Consider the following 22771-nt stretch of genomic DNA (forward strand, 5'->3'; position numbering starts at 1 on the left):
CAGGTAAGCATTTCACAGTAAAGTCTACACCTGTTGTATTTGGCGCATGTGACCAAAACAATTCAATTTGTCTTGAAAATGTCAGAAATCAGACCAAGGACTGGCAAGGTAACAGCAGTAGCTGCCACATGAGGGCACTCTGCTGAAATAAATTACTTAACTTGTCAACAGTACATTAATTTCAAACCACTGGAGAAAACTATAACAGTGTGAAAAGCTGTCAAAGGCAAAGCGTGGCTCCTTTGAAGAATCTAAAATCTATTTTATTTCATAGTTTTGATGTCTTCACTATTATTCTACAATGTATAATTTTTATTTTAGAAAAACCCTGGAATGAGTAGCTGTATTTAAACTTTTGACTGGTACTGTACATTTACCAAGGATAGTCCATAACGAAATATTGGTTATTGTTTGACCATGTGAATAAATTCAATTGGATATGCATCAACATTGTATGAGAGTGGGTATTGATGGATTATGAAATAAAATATAATATAGATTTAATCCAGACACTGTATATCCGTATAAACGACATTAACATAGCTTAGCCTACATCTAGGAATATTGCTTAGAACCGTTCACTGGTATAACAATTTTGATTTCCATTTTACCATATTGTTTGAAATGTCAAGTTTCATGATTTCACGACGGGCGTATTCATTGCGGAAACAAACAGAGCAAAACGAGATTTTTTTGGGGACAAATTCAGGTAGGTCCCTCGCGTTTTCGTTCCTTTTTACTTCCGTTTAAGAAACGTTTTGCAATAGAATCGGCGAAATCAATACGCCCCTGTTGCATACGGTTTTAGTAGACTACAGTAGCCAATGAACTTTGAGACATCCAGACCTATACTTGTCTGTTTAACCAATGTGATTCTCCTCTTGAGGTATTCTGCTCCACTCGGGCATCTGTAAAATTAAACCCGGAAATTAGATCCCTTACATATTGGCTGTGGTGGAGAGCATAAAAACCGTGATTTTTATTATTGATCTGCAAACAATGAGTAGTTATTTATGAAGCAAGCAGTGGCGTGTATTCATGGTTTTCAAGGGAAGCCAGCCCCCCCCCCCCAAAAAAAAATCATTTTCAGTGGTGTAAGGTAGTTATTAAGGGAAATACTTTACAAGTACTTTTTACTCCATACATTTCCCTGACACTCAAAAGTACTCGTTACATTTGGACAGCAAAATGGTCCAATTCACACACCTATCAAGAGAACATCCCTGGTCATCCGTACTGCCTCTGATCTGGCGGACTCACTAAACACAAATTAATGTTGGTGTGCCCCTGGCTATCCGCCAATACATTTAAAAAATAAAATTGTGCTGTCTGGTTTGCATAATATAAGGATTTTGAAATGGTTTATACTTTTACCTTTGATACTTTAGTCGATTTTAGCAATTCCATTTACTTTTGATACGTAATTATATTTAAAACCAAATACTTTTAGACTTTCACTAAAGTACTATTTTACTGGGTGACTTTCACTTGAGTCATTTTCTATTAAGGTATCTTTACTTTTACTCAAGTATGACTATTGAGTACTTTTTCCAACACTGTATATTTTGTCTCTGTTTTTTAAATAATTTTCCTTCATTTCGCAAGACGCTGAATGTATCACTGGAGAAAGCATCCCAGTGAGCGAAACAGAGCCCCTCTATCTCTGTATGTGTAGGTATCTATCTATCTGATGCTGTCTGGTCAAAAAGAGTATGACATTGTGCCGCCTGTAGCATTGATTGCAAGGGAAGCCAGTGAACATTTGCCCTCCTTTGATAAAAAAGTATAAAATACTAGCCAATCAGTGTTTAGCTAAACTGAGTGAGATCAATTGTGAATGGTCCTGGCACACCAAAAAAAAGTTAAAGGGAAGGCAATTTGGATTTGTCTTCACACCAATCACATCAAAAGCAAAACGTCATTGACAGAAACACTTGAATTGAGAGGGTGGCAATGGTGTTTCTCTACAAGTAGGGTGAGTCAACATGTGCACGCACGCAGGCAGATGCACACACACAGAAATCAGAATCATGGATATCATATTTAGCTTAAATTGATTGAACTAAATAGTTTTTGGTATATTTTAGTTGTCTCTCTATTAGACTAAACATAGGTGATTTGATGATGTTGAAATGTTAAAAGTTTAAATGGTGCTGGAATAGTGGAGGCAGCTCCTGTTTTCTTTGTGACTTGCGTGAGTGTGTCCATCTGATGAATGGAACTCAATTTTATATGTAGCCGGTGCTATACTGCACCGCTGTAACTCTGCGTTGTGTGTGGTTGATAGAGACTATAAACGTGGACTTTGGAGATCAGGTAGTTTTAATCAAGCATAACTGACTCTCTGCATCCTGCATCTGCATCCAAAAGGAAATAAAATTTTTTTAGAGCACATATGTTCTGAGAATCGTCGCCTCTTTCTCTCTCAGTGCATCAAAATGATTTTTGAATAGAAAAATTAATACACACTCTCCTTATTATACATAACATATTTTACATAGATAAAACCACATACCTGCATCCAAAAGGAAATAAAACATTTGTAGAGCACATATGTTCTGAGAATCTGCAACAGATGCACAATAGTAGGGACTGGGATCATTCGAGGAGCTAGCCATCGTTCACACATACAATAGCCTGCTAATACAAACTTTTCTGAAGACAGAAAAATCGTGCCTACCTCTCTCATTGCATCAAAATGATTTGAGCACGCAGGGCAAAACGTAAGTACACACTCTCCCAGGATGCAGGCATGCATAACAAATCAACACAACATATTGATATATGAACCTGGTGAAATTCACATAGTACTTTAACAACTGTTACATATACACTAATTGTAGTCTCGCCCATTCATTTCTAATGACGTCATTTTTGACCGGGAACACCACAGGTGTACAAAAATTCAATAAAACACCCAACATTTTATGAAAATCATTTAAAAAATGTATTTTGTGTGTTCAGGTACCCTGTGTGGACAAAGTTATGGAACCTTATGACATTCAGATTAAATGAACTACATTTTTCAGAGAGAAAACTTGCAAATCGGTCCAATTCGACCAGAACACAGCAGGAGGATAAAACATGCATCGCTACTGGACGCAAGCTGATTTGTTGCACAGTTAGTTAGCAATCGAAACATTCGTTTTGATACTCTCGAGCATCGCACTGTTTTGAGAAGAAAATAAACTATTTCGGGGGAGGGTCTCTTCGGCACCGTTGAACCAATCCGGTAAATGTGGAGGAGGAGTTAAAATGTGTCGTCTTGTCCTCTGCCATGACATCATATAGCCAGACATCAGTCCAGGTAGTGATAGCCAACCAGAGTTCAGGAAGGCAGCCGCGGAGCTGATGGACACACAGCGAATAGCCAATGAAATGCCTTTATTTGTCAGGCGGGGGCAGGACGAACTTAATATCGACAGGTAGAGATGCTGGGTTACAGTACTAGCCGTCACTTATCATTTAGCGTTATAGGGGAATAAATTATGCTATTGGAATCAAGAAGGATTTGACTGCTTTTGGGAACACTATTTTCCGTTTATACAAATAGCCTCGTGCCTTGTAGAAAACCGATTTAGATGGTGTAGAAGTGACAATTGTTTTTATTTGTTGCAAACGCAAGGAGTCTGTCGCAGTGGCCTATAATATTTTACAACGGATTGAAACAAACAGACGACGTGACAATGGCTATGCATTTATATCAAGTTAGTAGTATGCTACTAGAAAATACCGTCGGGAAAATTAGTGACAATGTGACATCGGTGGTCCTTGCAGTGTTTGTGATCACCCTAACTTTGGGATATATTTCTAAACTGGTGCTCAAACAGTCACAATCTTCTTCCGACGACGACAAGGTACGTTATGTGCATAAACAACACATCAGTTGAGATATATTACATTATTATTAGTGCTGCGACAGTGAATGTTATAGTTTCATGCCGCATTCATAGACTATTGCATATTGTGCATAATCAATTGCCTTGTTTATTTTATTCTCTCAGAAATACCCACCATACATACCTTCTAGCATTCCATTTCTGGGTCATGCCATAGCATTCGGGAAAAGTCCCATTGAATTTCTGGAGGATGCATATGAAAAGGTAAGACCACAGTACTGCTGAAAAATGTTAGTGCTCTAAGTGCTACTTACTTTTGTTTACAAAATGTTACAGTAACGTTTCCTATCATACAGCTTCTGAACCTTACTGGTGTATAGTGCCATTTGAAAGTGCCCGTTATAGTAGGTGCTAGAACAAGGTTTATTGTCTTTATATTCACAGTATGGGCCCGTTGTCAGCTTTACCATGGTGGGCAAAACCTTTACCTACCTTCTGGGTAGTGAGGCAGCCACACTGATGTTCAACAGCAAGAACGAAGATCTCAATGCAGAGGATGTCTATTCTCGATTGACCACACCAGTTTTTGGCAAAGGGGTTGCATACGATGTACCTAACCATGTAAGCAAATACATACTTACTCAGATACTCCCATTCACACTCACAAATATAGAGAATTTCCCCCCACATAAAGAAGTCTTGCCAGAAGTTTATGATAGGTTTATGAGCTGAAACAAAGTATTGATTTAGTGAATATTTTGCCATTCATTTTCGTTTGTAGATTTTCCTGGAACAGAAGAAGATGTTTAAGACAGGACTGAACATTGCCCATTTCAAACAGCACGTTGAAATCATTGAGGAGGAAACTAAAGAGTACTTTTCAAGATGGGGAGACAGCGGGGAAGAAAGTAAGATGCCAGACATTACAACCGGTCTGATCTTTTCACATGGAATACTGTAGAAACTAAATCCAAATGCCCAGCTCCAAATCGACTTCTAGTCCCTACTGTAGCCAATTAATGTAGACCTAAAAGGATAGAAAAGATGTTAGCAGAATTACACATTTTCCACTTGGCCTATCAGATTGCAAAGTAGAATTATTAGTACAGTATACTTATCTAATCCGTTCAGACCTATAAGAGCTCACGGGGTAGGGACTTGGGTGAAGTACAATGTCAACTGTTAAGAAAATTAAGCACAATTTCCCATCAACAAGTTCTCAAGTATATTATAACAAAATCAAATCAAAGTGTATTAGTCGCCTACACATACTTGCAGATGTTATCGCAGGTGCAGCGAAATGCTTGTTTTTTTAGCACCAACAGTTCAGTAATACTTAGCAATACAAAACAACACACGCAATCAGTGTTGTAACTCCTGAATACAGTTTGAACCTTGCCATCCATTTTAAGATAGTTCCTTTTTTCCTGTAAAGGTAAGGTAGCGATATGACATTACCAAAAGTAGTGTTTAACAGAGCGACTTCTGACATGAGTAAGAAGCAAGAGGCTAATCTAGTCAAAATTTGTTGTCATGTACTGTAGCTATTACGTGGCTCAAGAGTGCATTGATCTCCCATGCACAGATGCTTAATGGGTTGCTAATGACTGCAGTCTTTTGCTTCACACACTTGCTAGAATCTGTTTGCGAGGCGTTGCTGTTTATGAAGACGTCATATCACTTGTTACACGTCACAACATTTGAGCCGTACTGCACAGTCAAAGTTATCCAGTCCGCAATTCTGACCTCTCTTTCTCTCACTCATTCCTTCCTGTCTTTCCATCTCTTCCACTCCTCCCTCTCTCAGACCTGTTTGAGGCCCTGTCGGAGCTGATCATCCTGACGGCCAGTGCCTGTCTGCATGGGAAGGAGATCCGCAGCATGTTGGACGAGAAGGTGGCCCAGCTCTACGCAGACCTGGACGGGGGCTTCAGCCACGCTGCCTGGCTGCTGCCCGGCTGGCTGCCGTTGCCTAGTTTCAGGTAAGAGAAAGACTTCATTCATACTGTCCTCTCAGCCAAGGGTCAATTCAAACTGTTCCACCTTCAGGTTAGGTTTTTTTGTGTGAAAGACCAAGTTAGACTAAGTTACCAGAATGATTGCTGGAAATTACTACTCTTGAAACTTCATTTATACTGTCTTATTGTTCTATCCTCAGGTTCGGGTTCTGGGTGATAAGACTGAGTTGGAATTAATTCTACTGTATTCATTCTGTAATAGCAATACGAGAATGTCTTATTTCGTTAATTAAGGCAGGAAAAAACAAGTTTTGTCATTTTTGTACAGACGAAGGGACAGAGCACACAGGGAGATCAAGAACATCTTCTACAAAGTCACCCAGAAACGCAGAAGCTCTGGAGAGAAAGTGGACGACATGCTGCAGACCCTCATAGATGCCACCTACAAGTAAGACATAAGTGGGACAGATGCCAGTAGTAATACATATGGGACAAGCATCTATGCCTCCCCACAGGACTGAAGTGAATGAGCGTTTGGTTTAAAGGTGTTCTACAACTGTTGAACCATTTTAGACTGATTCCTCATTTCAGGCTGAACTATTTCTGCCTTTTTTTAAGGGATGGTCGGCCCCTGAATGATGATGAGATAGCAGGCATGCTGATTGGTCTACTCCTGGCTGGACAGCACACATCCTCTACCACTAGTTCCTGGTTGGGCTTCTTTTTGGGCAAAGATAAGGCCCTACAGGACCGCTGCTACGCTGAACAGAAAACAGCATGTGGAGAAGACCTGCCCCCACTCAACTTTGACCAGGTCAGAATCCATAACTGACATTTTGCCAAATGCACATAAATGTCCATAGATTACACTAGAACTTTGTTGTTGAAAATATGAATAATGTTTTTACATTGGCTTACAAATGTACATTAATTTTTATAAATTATTTTGTTAACTTATTAAGATCATAGTTTATTTTTTGACCATATTCTATTTACAACTGGGTAATTGGATATTGTATGTGAACAACTTCAGTTTAGAACCGTTTTTCTAGACTGCTAAACCATACGTTCAACTATTCATTTGGACGGTTTTGATTGTCTAAATATTTGACATGCTCTTTACTTACCCGGTCTCTTGTTCATTCATCAGCTGAAGGACCTGACTTTGTTGGACCGCTGTTTGAAAGAGACCCTCCGACTACGTCCACCCATCATGACCATGATGAGAATGGCACGCTCTCCTCAGGTAAGATCGATGTCATTATTTGTTGGGCGGTTACGAATGCCCATGAAATTATTCCTGCTACCTTCATAGACATTTTTTCAATTCCCTTATATCAGTAAATAACATTTAAAAAAACTATAATTTTGGGACACTGAATTTGAGAGAGAAATGGCCACAATGTCCATATATATATTTTTTTTTACATTGAAATGGAATGGAGCCCCAAACCAGATAAATGCATGTGTATAATAGGTGAGTGACCATTGAACAACCCTCACCCTTTACTTCCATCCACCCCCAGACTGCAGCAGGCTACACCATCCCAGCCGGCCACCAGGTGTGCGTGTCCCCGACGGTCAACCACCGTCTGCAGGACACCTGGACAGAGAGGATGGAGTTCAGGCCTGACCGCTACCTCAATGATAACCCTGCCGCAGTTGAGAAATTTGCCTATGTGCCCTTTGGAGCCGGTAAGAATATTTTCTTGTTATTTCCTCCCTTTTAACTGCATGTAATAAGTTAGGTGATCTGCCATCTTTAAGAAAAAACAGAAGTGTCAAAGCATATACACAATGGTAGGGGAAACAGCTGTCATAGTGTGTTTTCATGTGTAAATAAGTATTTTGTCAGTAGGTGGGGCTCTTGCTTAATATATACAAATATGGACTTTACTACCATACAAAGCTGTCTCATGCCACAAAGTATCACCTGATTTTACCCCCATTACCATGACTCATTAAAAAACACTAATGTTCTCTGTCTTCCAGGCCGTCACCGCTGCATTGGGGAGAACTTTGCCTATGTTCAGATCAAGACCATCTGGTCTACCATGCTGCGCCTTTTCGAATTTGACCTGGTCGATGGCTACTTCCCCACAATCAACTACACAACCATGATCCACACCCCACACAACCCCGTCATCAGATACAAGAGGAGGCAACACTAAGAGACACTGAGCGCAAAACACAGCAGAGAAAAGAGGTTACACCCAGAAGAGCAAGGCTTTGTCCAAAATGGCGTCCTATTCTATAGTGTACTCATTTTGTCCAGAGTGTCATAGGGCTGCGACCAAAAGTAGTGCACTATATTGGAAATAGGGAGCCATTTCAGTTTTCCCCCAACAAACAACCTAACTTACCTTAAATGGTTTGATTTAGAGGAAATTATTGTACTTGAATTTAGGAACTGTGCAAGTTAATGCACAGAGTTCTGTCTGGAAACTAAACAACTTTACTTTGTGTTGCCCCCCACCTTATGTGTGCCTTGTTGTTTAGTTGTTAGAATGTACACTGAATCAGTTTGTTTCTTCACTAACGGCTTCTCTTTAGTAGTCTAATCCCAAATTAGATCTGTTTGTGCAGTCATGCCAATAGCCATAGGATTTGGCTACAGTATACAGCACAAACAGATCTGGCCAAAAGCTTCATCTTTTGTCCATTCTATTTCAACTGTCATGGTAATACATATACAGTGAGCTCCAAAAGTATTGGGACAGTGACAATTTGTTGTTGTTTTGGCTCTGTGCTCCAGCACTTTGGATTTGAAACACTACAATAACTATGATATTTATGCCTCTAACTTTGAGGTTAAAGTGCAGACCCAATTTTAGGAGACCAAAAGTATTGGGGGAAATTCTCGTGTGTTTTAAAGTAGTCGAAAGTTTAGTATTAGCATGCAAAGATTACATTAAGCTTGTGACTGCAAACTTGTTAGATGCACTTGCTAATAGTTCTGGTTATGTTTCAGATAATTTTGTGCCCAATAGAAATGAATGGTAGATAATGTATTGTCATTTTGGAGTCACGTTTATTGTGAATGTTTCTAAACACTTGTACATTAATGTGGATGCTAACATGATTACAGATAATACTGAATCAATCATGAATAATCAGTGAGAAAGTTAAGAGGCATAAATATCATTTCAAATCCAAAGTGCAGAGCCAAAACAACAAATGTGTCACTGTTCCAATACTTTTGGTGCTTAGCATAGGCTTTCAAGCTTCCACTGTGTGAAATGTGATAGTCTCCTGTGTGTATGAGTGACACTATTACAGTAAGGATGGAAATTGCTGGAGTAAAAAAGCACTGCCTTTTACAGAGCAGTGAGAAATAGTAAAACCACTGATCCTTATCATATAATTGTACAAAGATAGAACCTGGGTTGGGTCAAACAAAGAAAACAGATTTGAAACATGGAGGGACAACCTGCACTTGCTCAATGAGACAAATTTCAGTTTTCTGTTGTGTGCCCTGATCAACATTCCCACTCAATACACTTAGTCGTGTTTGACGGTCAGGGTAATATGGGTCAGTTTGACCCATGTAGTGCCTTGACAATGGAAAATTATTAGTCCATTTTGTTTTTGATTTGACTATTTGAAGCCTAGTGTTGTGAACATTGGTCCTTAAAAAAAATCTAAATATCATGTTCAATGTCTTCACACCATAATTTTATTGACTACATTTCCCCCATACCAGATTCACATTTTAGCTCAAGTTCTATTTTGTTTTACAACTGTTAGAACTAATTAAACGTGTACCTGTAAAATCAAATTGTTGTGTCAGTGGAGATGAGAAAAAAACAGTGCGACCACATCTTTCAAGTGTTAAAATTCATATTTATTTCAGTTTTGACAAAATACCCAGAAAATTCAAAGCTCCTACCTTTACAAAAATATGTCTTCTACAAATTGTCCTCTGTAGTCTGCCCAAGAAACCATTCTAATAAAACACAGTGTGGTGTATATAGATCATGTAGCAGCCTCAACAGTAAAGTCAAATTCTCCATGGCAGAGTTCTCCCAATTCCCGTCCTGGAGAGCTACTGGGTGTGCAGGCTTTTGTTCCAGCCCGGCACTAACCAACATTTTCAATAATTCATCAATCATGGACTTCCATTTAAGAAACCAGTTACTTTAAATCAGGCATGTTAGTGCTGGGCTTGCGCAAAGACCTGCAAGCCCACCCGGTTCCTATCCAGGGCTGGAGTTCTCCGGAGAAGCCTGCTCAACGTATTCTTCCACCCACACAAAGTAACATACACAGTATAAATTAAATTATTCCAGGTTTTTCGTTTAAATTAGCATTCCACAAATATACATTTAACGCGATTCTGTTCACCCACAACAAAGAGGCAGACCAAAGTTTACAAACATAGAAGCTGTTGCAAGTGCTGGCGACAAAAAGCCTGATTATAAGATGTCTACACACAACAAAATGTTTTTGGGTCCCCACGTAATATACTGTACACAGCAGAATGATACAAAATACCGAAGCTCAGCACAAGAAAAGGCAACTGAGTTTCTTCAAGCCAGTTCCAAAGTAATTTATGGACTTCTATCTTTTTATTCCAAAGTGCAATTGAGCATATGAAGAAGAACCTAGGAAGGGCAAAATTAAGTGGTTTAGATCCCAAGACTGAACTCTTGACAATAACATTTCAAGCATCATCTGCACATATTTTCTTGGGTGATTGAATCAGAGGGCAATTTCTGCTTTTGCATTACATTATTTAACTCTAGATGGTGTGAAGTAGTACGGTTCGAAGTGTGTGCGTGTGTTACCTGACTGCACGCTCCCCAGTCTCCTCTGCAGGGCCTCCAGTCTGGAGATGTAGTCGGTGAGCGCTCGGTCAGGGTCGTAGTTCTGGAGGTGGGAGCAGGTCAGAGGGCCAGAGTCCCCAGCCATGTGGAACCTGTGTTGTGCAGAGGAGAGGGCAGACCTGGGGGAGGCCCCACTCCTCTCTCCGTACACCTCCACACTCCCTGGTTGCAGGTAGGGTGAGTCTGTCCTCAACTCATTACCTGAAGAGGAAGAGAGACAGTTGTCAGTCCTCTGTTTTCTCTCACAAAACAGGATCAATGAGCCAGTCAACAAAAAGGTAATTATACATTTCTGCTTTGCATTGAACCTGGCATTTTAGAATATTCAGGTTATTTATTTAGGTTAGCTAACATTGTGGACCACCTGATCAATCAGCACTTCATTGACTACAAGTGTGTAAGTCTAGTTTAGCCTAGCTTGGTTCTTTACCATTTAACTCAACCAGTCCATTCATTCCATGTGATTCTCCCAGTATATTTTCCTGGTGTTGGGATAGTGTGAGGAAATGTGATTTCCATACCCGTTGACTGCCCCAGGCCATTTCTGTTCACGTTGACAGATGTTATGGAGCTCATCCCCGTAGTTTTATGCCATCGCTTGACCAGGAAACGCATTCTGGAAGAACAGAACAGTCTGATTCAAAGATATGCTACAGCACGTGTTAAACTCGTTCCACGGAGGGCCGAGTGTATGCGAGATTTCGCTCCTCCCTTATACTAGATTTATTTATTAAGGTCACTGATTAGTAAGAACCTCCCCTCCCTGGTTGTCTAGGTCCTTATCGAAATGAAGACACAGTCCCTGCATCGAATGAGTTTAACAACTCCATTACAGAGGACCATTAGCCTACAATCAGAACAATCCATCTGTGTTTATTAAAATAACTACTGATATTATATGATGCTGTATGAACTCATAATAACAGGCGTTCACAATCCAGTACCTGTTTTGAAGTATTAACTAATCAGCTATAAACTTAAATAAACCCAAAGTATAATTTAGCTATAAGCTCCTATAAAGGTCTTTAAACTGCAGAGCATTATAATTTAGCAGCTATAGCCTCACAACAACAACAGTCTACGCTGCTCTGTTTACCAGGAGAGGGCGACATGCTAACAATAAAACCCATACGATCATAAGCAACCAGCTATCCTATAGCCTCCTAACAGGTGCAACGCCATCCTACCACTCCAGTTCCAATTGTTTACCTGGAGAGGGCGATGGAGACGTGGACGGCCGAGCGGAAGCGTGTAAGCCCCCGGCGGCTTTGTGTCAGGGACTCCAGGCTGCAGTGGGAGGGCCGGCTGCCCATGCGGGCGATGATCGACAGCGTGGCTTCCTCGCACTCCTGGAAGCCGCCGAGCAGCAGCAGCAGGTACTTCTTCTGGTAGATGAGGGCCTTGCGGAAACTCTCAGAGCGTAGGTACTTGCCATATATCTTCTGGAGAAGGGGAATAAGAGAGAGAGAGAGAGAGAGAGAGAGAGAGAGAGAGAGAGAGAGAGAGAGAGAGAGAGAGAGAGAGAGAGAGAGAGAGAGAGAGGAGGGTTGAAAAGGTGTGATAGTTAAGTGGGTTGTATAGATGTGCAACAACGTATTTGCTATTCAACTTTGACAAAAGAGTGGAAAAGCGGTAGATTTTAAAGAGGTAAGTGTCAGGTAAGTGTCGTGGAGAAATGCAGGGCAGATTTGAGCTCACCGTCAGTGTGGAGTTGTCTGTCTCCGGTCCGGTCATGTCTCTGAGGGACTCTGTCCTGATCTCTCCTCTGAGTCGGGTCACCTCTGCCTGGGCTAGACGTAGGACCTTCTCCAGCCGGCTCCTCTCCCTGGTCCAGGCTTCGCGCTCCGACGAGAACAGAACGCTGGCCGGCTCCTGCTGCTTGTCCGTGCCACCTCTCCTGGACTGGAGGGAATGAGGTAGAGAGGGGTCGTGTTAGGTTGGTGTAAATTAAAGCAATGTCTCCACAAGCTACTTCTCTGCCATTTCTAGGTGCCTCCACAATCCAGCATTGTACTCTGTCCCATGTCCCTAAATTCCCGACCTGCCACTGGCCTTGTATAGTATTTGACGAGTGTTGTACTGATCCCAGACCCGTCACTAGCCCTTAGCTGCGTTAGTTCTAGTATTGTAACTCACGCTGCCCCCTGATCCCAGACCAGCCTGGCGGTAACGTCGAAGCTCATCCTCCAGGCGGAGGGTCTGGTTTCGCAGATCGTTCTTCTCCTCTGTTAGACGGCTGACGAAGCCTGTGAGCTCAGCATTCTGCCTCAGCAGCCGCTCTGTCAGGGAGCTGGACTGGCCTCCCGCCACTAGGGCGGTGCTCTGTGGACACAGCAGAGAACAAATACCAGTGCTCACTAGCCACTGAAGTCATACAAATACTCTATACATCAAGTAGAGTAGCTTCCTCCTACATGTGCAGGTGGATGGGCAGGGGGTGACTATTTAAGTTTGACTAAAACTTTAGTTTGTTTCCTGTCGGGTTTTCTATGTGGTTTATGTATAATGTGTGAGCTGTGCTAAGATATTTTTTGTAGGACAATAAACATCAATCTAAGTAGTCTGAAATGAGAAGTGTCAATTCACCAAGGGGAGCGCTGGAGACTGCTGCAGCATAGTGATGACCTCATCAATGTTCGACTGCACCCACGACAGTCCTTCACTGTCCACCTCCGTAGTCAGCCTGCACACACAAGCATCAATCCACACAACCACAACATAAATCTACACCTGCACATATATTTACCAGTCACTACAACAGTTCACATCAATCAAATGTTGAAGTCGTGAATATATGTACAAATGTTTTGAGAAACTTGTTAAGAAACTGTGACATACCTGCCAGAGCCCTTGCTGACCATGGTTTGGATCTTGGCTGCGATGAGCTGCAGTTTGCCCAAGACCTTGTCTGAGTGTTTGGGGTCATGGTGGGGGGCGAGGTTGCCCCCTGTCCCAGTGACTTTGAGGAGGGAAGGTGTGCTGGGGTTGACACTCAGCGTGTTGCCAGACTTCTGCTTGAACACCCAGTCTCTGGTCCGGTCTGTGGGCTCGCCTTGCCACACAGCCTGCTACAGTCACAGACACAGTACAGAAATGTCATTATAATCACTTACCATTCAGAGCCGTAAGGTTATAAAAAATTATAAACTGGGTGGTTCGAGCCCTGAATGCTGATTGGCTGACAGCCGTGGTATATCAGACCATATTCCCGGCTATGACAAAACATTGATCTGTACACTGCTCTAATTATGTTGGTAACCGGTTTATAATAGGATTAAGGCACCTCAGTGGAATATGGCCAATATACGACAGCTTTTAGCCGTCGTATATTGGCCATATACCACACCCCCTCGGGCCTTATTGTTTAAATATACAGACATTCTGAAAGTATTCAGACCCCTTAAATGTTTCCATTTTATTACGTTACAGCCTTCTTCTAAAATTGATTACATCTACAAACCTCATAATGACAAAGCAAAAACAGGTTTATTGACATTTTTGCATACACACACACACACACACACACACACACACACACACACATACACACACACACACACACACACACATACATACACATACATACATACATACATACATACATACATACATACATACATACATATATATATATACACATATACATACATATATATATATATATATATATATATATACACATATACATACATATATATATATATATATATATATATATATATATATATATATATATATATATATATATATATATATATATATATATACACACACATATACATACACATATGTATATATATATATATATAAATAAATAAATAAATGAAATGTAACATTTACATAAGTTTTCAGACCCTTCACTCCATACTTTGTCGAAGCACCTTTGGCAGTGATTATAGCCTCGAATCTTGTAGGGTAAGACGCTACAAGCTTGGCACACCTGTATTTGGGGAGTTAATCACATTCTTCTTTGCAGATCCTCGAAAGTTGTCAGCTTGGATGGGGAGCGTTGCTGCACAGCTATTTTCAGGTCTCTCCAGAGATGTTTGATCGGGTTCAAGTCCTGGGTTTGGCTGGGCCACTCAAGGACATTCAGAGACTTGTCCCGAAGCCACTCCTGAGTTGTCTTGGCTTTGTGCTTAGTGTCATTGCCCTGTTGGAAGGTGAACATTTGCCCTAGTCTGAGGTCCTGAGCATCTTGGATCAGGTTCATCTAGGATCTCTCTGTACTTTGCTCCGTTCATCTTTCATTTGATCCTGACTATTCTTCCAGTCCCTGCAGCTGAAAAACATTCCCACAGCATGATGCTGCCATCACCATGCTTTACCGTAGAGATGGTGCCAGGTTTCCTCCAGACGTGACACTTGGCATTCAGGCCAAAGAGTTCAATCTTGGTTTCATCAGACCAGATAATATTGTTTCTCATGGTCTAGGAGTCCTTTCGGTGCCTTTTAGCAAACTCCAAGCTGTCATGTGCCTTTTACTGAGGAGTGGCTTCCGTCTGGCCACTCCACCATAAAGGCCTGATTGGTGGAGTGCTGCAGAGATGGTTGTCCTTCTGGAAGGTGGGAAGGTTGTCTCTATCTCCACAGAGGAACTCTGGAGCTCTGTTAGAGTGACCATTGGGTTCTCGCTCACCTCTCTGACCAAAGCCCTTCTCCCCAGATTGGTCAGTTTGACCAGGCGGCCAGCTCTAGGAAGAGTCTTGGTGGTTTCAAACTTCTTCCATTTAAGAATGGGGAAGGCCTGTGTGTTCTTTGGGAACTTCCACGCTGCAGACATTTTTTGGTACCCTTTCCCAGATATAGGCCTCGACACAATCATGTCTCGGGGCCCAAGACAATTCCTTCGAGCTCATGGCTTGGTTTTTGCTCTGACATGCACTGACAACTGTGGGTCCTTATATAGAGAGGTGTGTGCTTTTCCAAATCATGTCCAATCAATTGAATTTACCACAGGTGGACTCCAATCAAGTTGTAGAAACATCTCAAGGATGATCAATGGAAACAGGATGCACCTGAGCTCAAGTTTGAGTCTCCTAGTAAAGGGTCTGAATAGGTATCGTTTTTGTATTTTTAATACATTTGCAAAAAATTCAAAAAACCTGTTTTCGCTTTGTCATTATGGGGCATTGTGTGTAGATTGGTGAGGGAAGAAATGTCAAGGGGTCTGAATACTTTTCGAATGCACTGTATGCTTGATTGTCACATACATGGATAGGTGCAGTTAAATGTGTTGTTTTACAGGGTCAGCAATAGTAGTACGGTGCCTGGAGCCAGTTATGGGTTAAGTGCCTTGCTCAAGGACAGACAGACAGACTTTTATCATCTTGACGGCTCTGGTAATCGAACCAGCAACCCTTTGGTTACTGGCCCAATGCTCTAACCGCTAGTCTACCTGCCACCCCTAGACACATAGCACATAGTTTAAATAACTGGCCCTAAATGTGGATTATCCTACATAATTATTCTGTTGCTGAGTGTAAAACAGCACCACGTTAACATTATTATCTATAATGGATTATCATACAGGGCCTGTTGCTTGGAGCAACACAGCACAACAGAGTTAACAAGGCTATGTACTATAGAATATTTTATCATCATACATAGCTGGGTTCTAACAAGACAGGCTAATAGACACAATATCGTAGTATCCATAGCTAAAACATATTTTCTCTAAAGCATAATTCAATTGTACTATGACACTAAAGCGCTGTATTTGGTTCATTCAATGTGTATGAATGTAGGGTATATAAATGTGACCTACATTTTGGTTATCAGGCTGCTGCAGCGTCCCGCTCCTCTCCCCCTCTCTCGTCTCTCCCAGCTGGACCACTCTCTCCTGGAGCCTCTCCTTCTCTTGCTCCAGCCGCATCCCCTGCTGCACCTCTCTCTTCAGCTGCTCCATGGCCTCCCGTGCCTGCTCCCCTAGGCTTTCCAGCTGGCCCTTGGCCTCCCGCAGAGCCTCCTGGTCCTTGCATGACCTCTGAGCTGCAGAGGTTAGCTCCTCCTCCCGTTGCACCACCGCCAGCTTTTGGGCCTCCACCTCGTCCAGCAGACTAACCACCTGAAGAGGGAATAGATGGTCACAGGATTTAGTGGGAATGCAGAAGTAGAAAAGGTAAATATAGTCACTATAGCAGTAATGCCTATGTAAAGTCGTCATGACAGTTTGGAGAAAGCATATGCACCATCTGATGAGCCACTTTGTCGTGCAATTTAGTGGGGGTGCAGATTCACATCACATAACTGGTCACACTGCCAACACTATATTTTCACTAGCACTTTATATGAATCTCCTGTGTGCAGGGCATTGATAGCAGACTGGCTGACGAGATCCACGTAGCCACACAGCAAGGAAGAGCTGTGACTCACTGGTCGGGAAGGGAGGCTGTTTGTTACTGCAATATTTGCTCAGAAATTCTGCACTGAAATTCTGACTCATTGATTGGTTCTCTCAAATGTTAATTTGAGACCTCGTTTGGATTTGAAAATCCAACAGTTGTAATGGAAGGGGGGCAATGTGTGGCCGTGCCTGTGAGTGTTGGAGTGAGAAAGACACAGAGGAGGAACCAACCAGGATAAACACAGTCCCCTTCATTATCGACACATCGTAACAACATCAAAACAGCCTTTCCAGACTAAAGTCAGGCGGACTGAGTTAGGCGTTCGTCAGACTACATTGATAGTGCCTTGTATCACATACCCATAGAGCATCATACGACTTGCTGTAACGAGTGTGTATGTAGGTGTGCGTCTGCTTCATCTACAAACAAACAGTCCACCTGAGCATGCTTCTTGTCCAGCTCCCTCTGCAGACCCTCCAGCAGACCTTCGGATGACATTGCGCCTCCCACCACTTCATCTTCCCCCTTCTCAGCCACCTTCCCCTCTGGGTTCTCTCTCCAGGAGGAGCCGTAGTGGCGATGCTCCTTCTCTCTCCCCAGGGCGTTACTCAGCTCCTGGGCCCGAGCTCGCTCTGACACTAACTGGACGTGGAGCTGCGAGGCCTGGGTCTGCAGCCTGGAGCGCTCCTGTTCGGCCTGGAGGGACAGCTGGGAGGAGGACTGACGCTCCTGGCCTAGGGTTGAGGTCAGCTGGGCTACGAGACTCTGCTGCTCCTCCAGGGCCAGTTTGAGATCCTGGAGGGAAGGGGTGTAAAGACAGTGATACTTGTGAAACACACTTGAGTAGATAATACCCCAGTGACTAAGGTGAACATATCAGTAAATCACTACATTTAAGTAAACGCACACTAAAGTGAAGACATGTGGAGACAAGTAGGCAATTATACCTCTGGATAAGAGCGTCTGCCAAATGACTTAAATGTAAATGTAAATACCTGAACACACTGGGACAGTAGTCTTCTACCTTCACTACAAACTGTCTTACCTCCAGCTCCTCTCTCTCCAGCTCCTCTTTCTTGTCTGATTTACACTTCTCCTTCTCGAAGGCCCACTGCAGCTCTCTGGCCTTCTTCTGTTCGTCTGCCAGTCTGTCCGTCAGGGTGTCCACCTCAGCAGCCTTGTGTGACATCTCCGTTCTAGAAACAAAGACAATGACACTGGGCTGGATCCATCCAACAGCAACTAGAAAGGTAAACTACACGTGTGTAATACCGAGGCTGGGAAGGAGAGTCGATGTTTGTTTCTGTATCCCTCTGTATCTCTTTCATGTGTCAAACTGTGTGTGAGCGTGCATTAAAACCTTACCTGACTGTGTCCAGCTCCTTCAGGTGTTTGTACTGGGCCTTGAGCGTTGTCTCCAGCTCTAGTTTGGTCTGGGCCAGCTCTCCCTTCAGCTCCTCCAGGGCCCTGTCAGCCTGCAGCAGAATGTGGGGCTCTGGAACACCACCCCTCTCCCTCTGCTGCTCAACACCTGAGTGGGACGAACAGCCAGACAATACAACATGCAAGGCATTAGAATCAGCTGCTGTTTATCTTTTCTTTTTTCCCCGTTAATTTTATTAAATGATATCGGTTGCACTGAGTTGAATAACTGTGACCTTGTCTATTTACTATAGACATTAGTCAGTCAATAAATCAATGAATTTATCCATCCATCCAGCCTCCACTCATTCAGCCCCCCCAGCCATTCATCCATCATCCCTATGTGTCCTTACAACTAACACACAAATGGCAGAAGAAACCACTGGAGAGCCAGACTACAGACCATGATTGGATCTGCCTCTCCTGCCAGGCTCCTGGCCTTGGATTTGTTCTAGCTGGGCCCGGAGCTGCCGGACCTCTGTCAGCAAACTGCTTCTGTCTGCAGTCTGGAGCATCCCCATGGCATCTCTGTGATGGGTGTCCTATAGATACACACAGCCACAGTTTAACCTTGGAACTTAAAAACAACTGTACACAAATACATATGACCAAGTTTTTCTACAAGTGGAGAAACAGGCACTATACTAAAATGGCTCAATATTTTTTCTGTTACCTGTTGGCTATTTCCCTCTCCAGCTAGTTAATATGCTAATAATAACATAAGCAGGTAACGCTAACTTGAGTTTTAAGTGTTTGTTGCTACCTGCTTGGCTAGCCTGTGCTCCAGCTAGTTGAGGCTAATGCTAAGGTTAGTCAGCAGTTAGGCTAAAGTATACATCGTTTTCAGTGACCTGCTCGGCTAGCCTGTGCTCCAGCTGGTTGAGGTGGATGATTGCGTCGCTAGTGTCCAGCAGGTCCAGTCGGGCATAGGTAGCACTCTTCAGCACACTCCGCTCCCTCACAAACACCTGCTGCACTGCCCCCAGCAGCTCTCCACGCCAGTCCGCACTACCTGGGGTCTGAACATACACAAGCACATAGACATGCCTATTTAACGAAAATGAGAGACAAGGGTTTCTGAAGGCTCAATTAAGCCTTAAAAGATATGTTTAATTTAAACTGCGACCAACAAAACCTCTACTGTATTTAAGAAAGGCTACCAGCACAAAGTAGCCATGCTACAATGTACAGATGCTACCAGTCCTGTACCTGTGTTTCCCTGCTGTGTGCCTGAATCTGGGTTATGAGGGCCTTGAGGGACTCCACGGTCGCTAGCAAGGCCTCTCTCTCGTTGGGCCAGCCCTGGGAATGGTGGAACAGGCTGGCTGGGTCAGCCTCGCCCTCTGGGATTGGAAGCGATGACAGGGATAGCACCTGCATGCCCTCCTGGTGCACTTCGCGCAGCAGGTTCTGGAGTGGACACACATGTACAGGCATTCATCTCATGAACATTAAACCACGTGCAAACTAGACATCTTCACCAATACACTCAAATTGCCATATAAAGACAAGGTTTTACTTCTAACCTACAAAGCATTACATGGGCTTGCTCCTAGCCATCTCTCCGATTTGGTCTTGCCGTACATACCTACACGTACGCTACAGTCGCAAGACGCAGACCTCCTTATTGTCCCTAGAATTTCTAAGCAAACAGCTGGAGGCAGGGCTTTTTATGGAATGGTCTGCCTATCTATGAGAGAGACACAGACTCTATCTCGACCTTTACAGAGGCTTGCGAATGTCTTCACCCCCCTTGGCATTTTTCATATTTTGTTGCGTTACAACCTGGAATCAAAATTGATTTTTGGGGGGTTTGTATCATTTGATTTACACAACATGTCTACTACTTTGAAGATGCAGAATATTTTTTTTTTTTATTGTGAAAAAACCCCAAAGAAATAAGACAAAAAACAGAAAACTTGAACGTGCATAACTATTCACCCCCCTCCCCCAAGTGAAACCTTCGTAGACACCTTTTGAAGCAATTACAGCTGCACGTCTCTTGGGGTATGTCTCTATAAGCTTGGCACATCTAAACACTGGGATTTCTGCCAATTCCAATTAAGCCAATTAAGTCATACCACAGATTCTCAATTGGATTGAGGTCTGGGCGTTGACTCGGCCATTTCAACACATTTAAATGTTTCCCCTTAAACCACTCAAGTGTTGCTTTAGCAGTATGCTTAGTGTCATTGTCCTGCTGGAAGGTGAACCTCCGTCCCAGTCTCAAATCTCTGAAAGACTGAAACAAGTTTCCCCTCAAGAATTTCCCTGTATTTAGCACCACCCATCATTCCTTCAATTCTGACCAGTTTCCCAGTCCCTGCCGAAGAATAACATCCCCACAGCATGATGCTGCCATCACCATGCTTCCCTGTGGGGATGGTATTCTCGGGGTGATAAGAGGTGTTGGGTTTGAGGCAGACATAGCATTTCCCTTGATGGACAAAAAGCTACATTTTAGTCTCATCTGACCAGAGTACCTTCTTCCATATGTTTGGGGAGTCTCCCACATGCCTTTTGGGGCATAAGCAATAGATTTTTTTCTGGCCACTCTTCCATAAAGCCCAGCTCTGTGGAGTGTACAGCTTAAAGTGGTCTTATGGACAGATACTCCAAATTTCTGCTGTGGAGCTTTATCTTCGGTCCCTTTGCTGCCTCTCTGATTAATGCCGTTCTTGCCTGGTCCGTGAGTTTGGTAGGTCGCCCTCTCTTGGCTGGTTTGTTGTGGTGCCATATTCTTTCCATTTTATTTATAAATGAATTTAATCTCCATGATATGTTAAAAGTTTTGGATATTTTTTAAACCCCCAACCCTGATCTGATCTGTACTTCTGCACAACTTTGTCCCTGACCTGTTTGGAGAGCTCCTTGGTCTTCATTGTGCCGCTTGCTTGGTGGTGCCCCTTGCTTAGTGGTGTTGCAGACTCTGGGGCCTCTCAGAACAGGTTTATATATACTGAGATCATGTGACACTTAAATAATGTCCACCTGTGTGATATATACATTTTATGACTTCTGAAGGTAATTAGTTGCGCCAGATCTTATTTAAGGGCTTCATAGCAAAGGGGGCGAATACATATGCACGCACCAGTTAATTTTTTTATTTCACTTCACCAATTTGGACTATTTTGTGCAGGTCAGTTACATGATATCCAAATAAAAATCAATTTAAATTACAGGTTGTAATGCAACAAAATAGGAAAAATGCAAAGGGTGTTGAATACTTAATCAAGACACTAAGTCTTTATTGAAGACGCATCTCTTCAGTAGGTCCTATGAGTGCAGTCTGGCCCAGGGGTGTGAGAGTGAAGGGCACTGGAGCGATGACCCGCCCTTGGTGTCTCTGCCTGGCTGGTTCCCCCCTCTCCACTGGGATTCTCTGACTCTAACCCTGAGTCACTGGTGCTCTTCCATGCCGTCCCTAGGAGGGGTGCGTCACTTGAGTGGGTTGAGTCACTGACGTGATGTTCCTGTCCGGGTTGGCGCCCCCCTTGTGTTCATGCCGTAGGGGAGATATTCGTGGGCTACACTCAGCCTTGTCTCAGGGTAGTAAATTGGTGGTTTGAAAATATCCCTCTAGTGGTGTGGGGGCTGTGCTTTGGCAAAGTGGGTGGGGTTATAACATGCCTGTTTGGCCCTGTCCGGGGGAATCGTCGGACAGGGTCTCCCCGACCCCTCCTGTCTCAGCCGCCAGTATTTATGCTGCGATAGTTTGTGTCGGGGGGCTAGGGTCAGTCTGTTATATCTGGAGTATTTCTCCTGTCTTATCCGGTGTCCTCACCCCCTCCCTCCCGGAGGACCTGAGCCCTGGGACCATGCTTCAGGACTACCTGGCCTGATGACTCCTTGCTGTCCCCAGTCCACGTGGTCATGCTGCTGCTAAAGTTTCAACTGTTCTGCCTGCAGCTACGGCACCCTGACCTGTTCACCGGACATGCTACCTTGTCCCAGACCTGATGTTTTTCAACTCTCTCTACTGCACTCGCTGTCTCTAATTTTGATTGATTGTCTATGAAAAGTCAACTGACATTTACTCCTGAGGTGCTGACCTGTTGCACCCTCTACAACCACTGTGATTATTATTTGAACCTGCTGGTCATTTATGAATGTTTGAACATCTTGGCCATGCTCTGTTATAATCTCAACCTGGCACAGCCAGAAGAGGACTGGCCTCCCCTCAGAGCCTGGTTCCTCTCTCGGTTTCTTCCAAGGTTACTGCCTTTCTACATCTGCATTGTTTCTACATCTGCATTGCTTGCTGATTGGGGCTTTAGGTTGGGTTTCTGTATAGCACTGTATGGGTTTCTGTATAGCACTTTGTGACATGTAAAAAGGGCTTTATACATTCATTTGATTGCTTAACTTTACATTGCCAA

The 22771-nt window shown here is 43.1% G+C and overlaps 2 protein-coding genes across 9 annotated transcripts in view; one reads left to right on the top strand and one right to left on the bottom strand.

Moving 5' to 3' along the window:
- The first annotated feature begins 3417 nt into the window (after positions 1-3417).
- On the top strand, positions 3418-9450 carry LOC135552117 (lanosterol 14-alpha demethylase-like). Its single transcript, XM_064983540.1, has 10 exons — positions 3418-3857; positions 4005-4103; positions 4284-4460; positions 4621-4747; positions 5647-5821; positions 6126-6245; positions 6416-6611; positions 6948-7043; positions 7324-7492; positions 7790-9450. The coding sequence occupies exons 1-10, from the start codon at positions 3687-3689 to the stop codon at positions 7966-7968; spliced, it is 1509 nt and encodes a 502-aa protein (XP_064839612.1). The 5' UTR covers positions 3418-3686; the 3' UTR covers positions 7969-9450.
- Positions 9451-9619: 169 nt separating this feature from the next.
- Positions 9620-22771, bottom strand: part of akap9 (A kinase (PRKA) anchor protein 9) — a 133631-nt gene continuing 120479 nt past the window's right edge. For all 8 annotated transcript variants that reach the window (XM_064983537.1, XM_064983532.1, XM_064983538.1 and 5 more), the window contains 15 exons: positions 19602-19802; positions 19244-19411; positions 18796-18934; positions 18336-18501; positions 18016-18166; positions 17409-17765; positions 16391-16690; positions 13462-13691; positions 13210-13306; positions 12760-12945; positions 12322-12525; positions 11833-12065; positions 11145-11239; positions 10585-10824; positions 9620-10401 (listed from right to left, as the gene is read on the bottom strand). In XM_064983537.1, coding sequence (XP_064839609.1) covers positions 10358-10401; positions 10585-10824; positions 11145-11239; positions 11833-12065; positions 12322-12525; positions 12760-12945; positions 13210-13306; positions 13462-13691; positions 16391-16690; positions 17409-17765; positions 18016-18166; positions 18336-18501; positions 18796-18934; positions 19244-19411; positions 19602-19802 — 2811 coding nt within the window. In that variant the 3' untranslated portion in view covers positions 9620-10357. The remainder of the gene's footprint in view (positions 10402-10584; positions 10825-11144; positions 11240-11832; positions 12066-12321; positions 12526-12759; positions 12946-13209; positions 13307-13461; positions 13692-16390; positions 16691-17408; positions 17766-18015; positions 18167-18335; positions 18502-18795; positions 18935-19243; positions 19412-19601; positions 19803-22771) is intronic.

The sequence above is a fragment of the Oncorhynchus masou genome, chromosome 13 (genome assembly GCF_036934945.1).
Source record: "Oncorhynchus masou masou isolate Uvic2021 chromosome 13, UVic_Omas_1.1, whole genome shotgun sequence".
Lineage (NCBI taxonomy): Eukaryota > Metazoa > Chordata > Actinopteri > Salmoniformes > Salmonidae > Oncorhynchus > Oncorhynchus masou.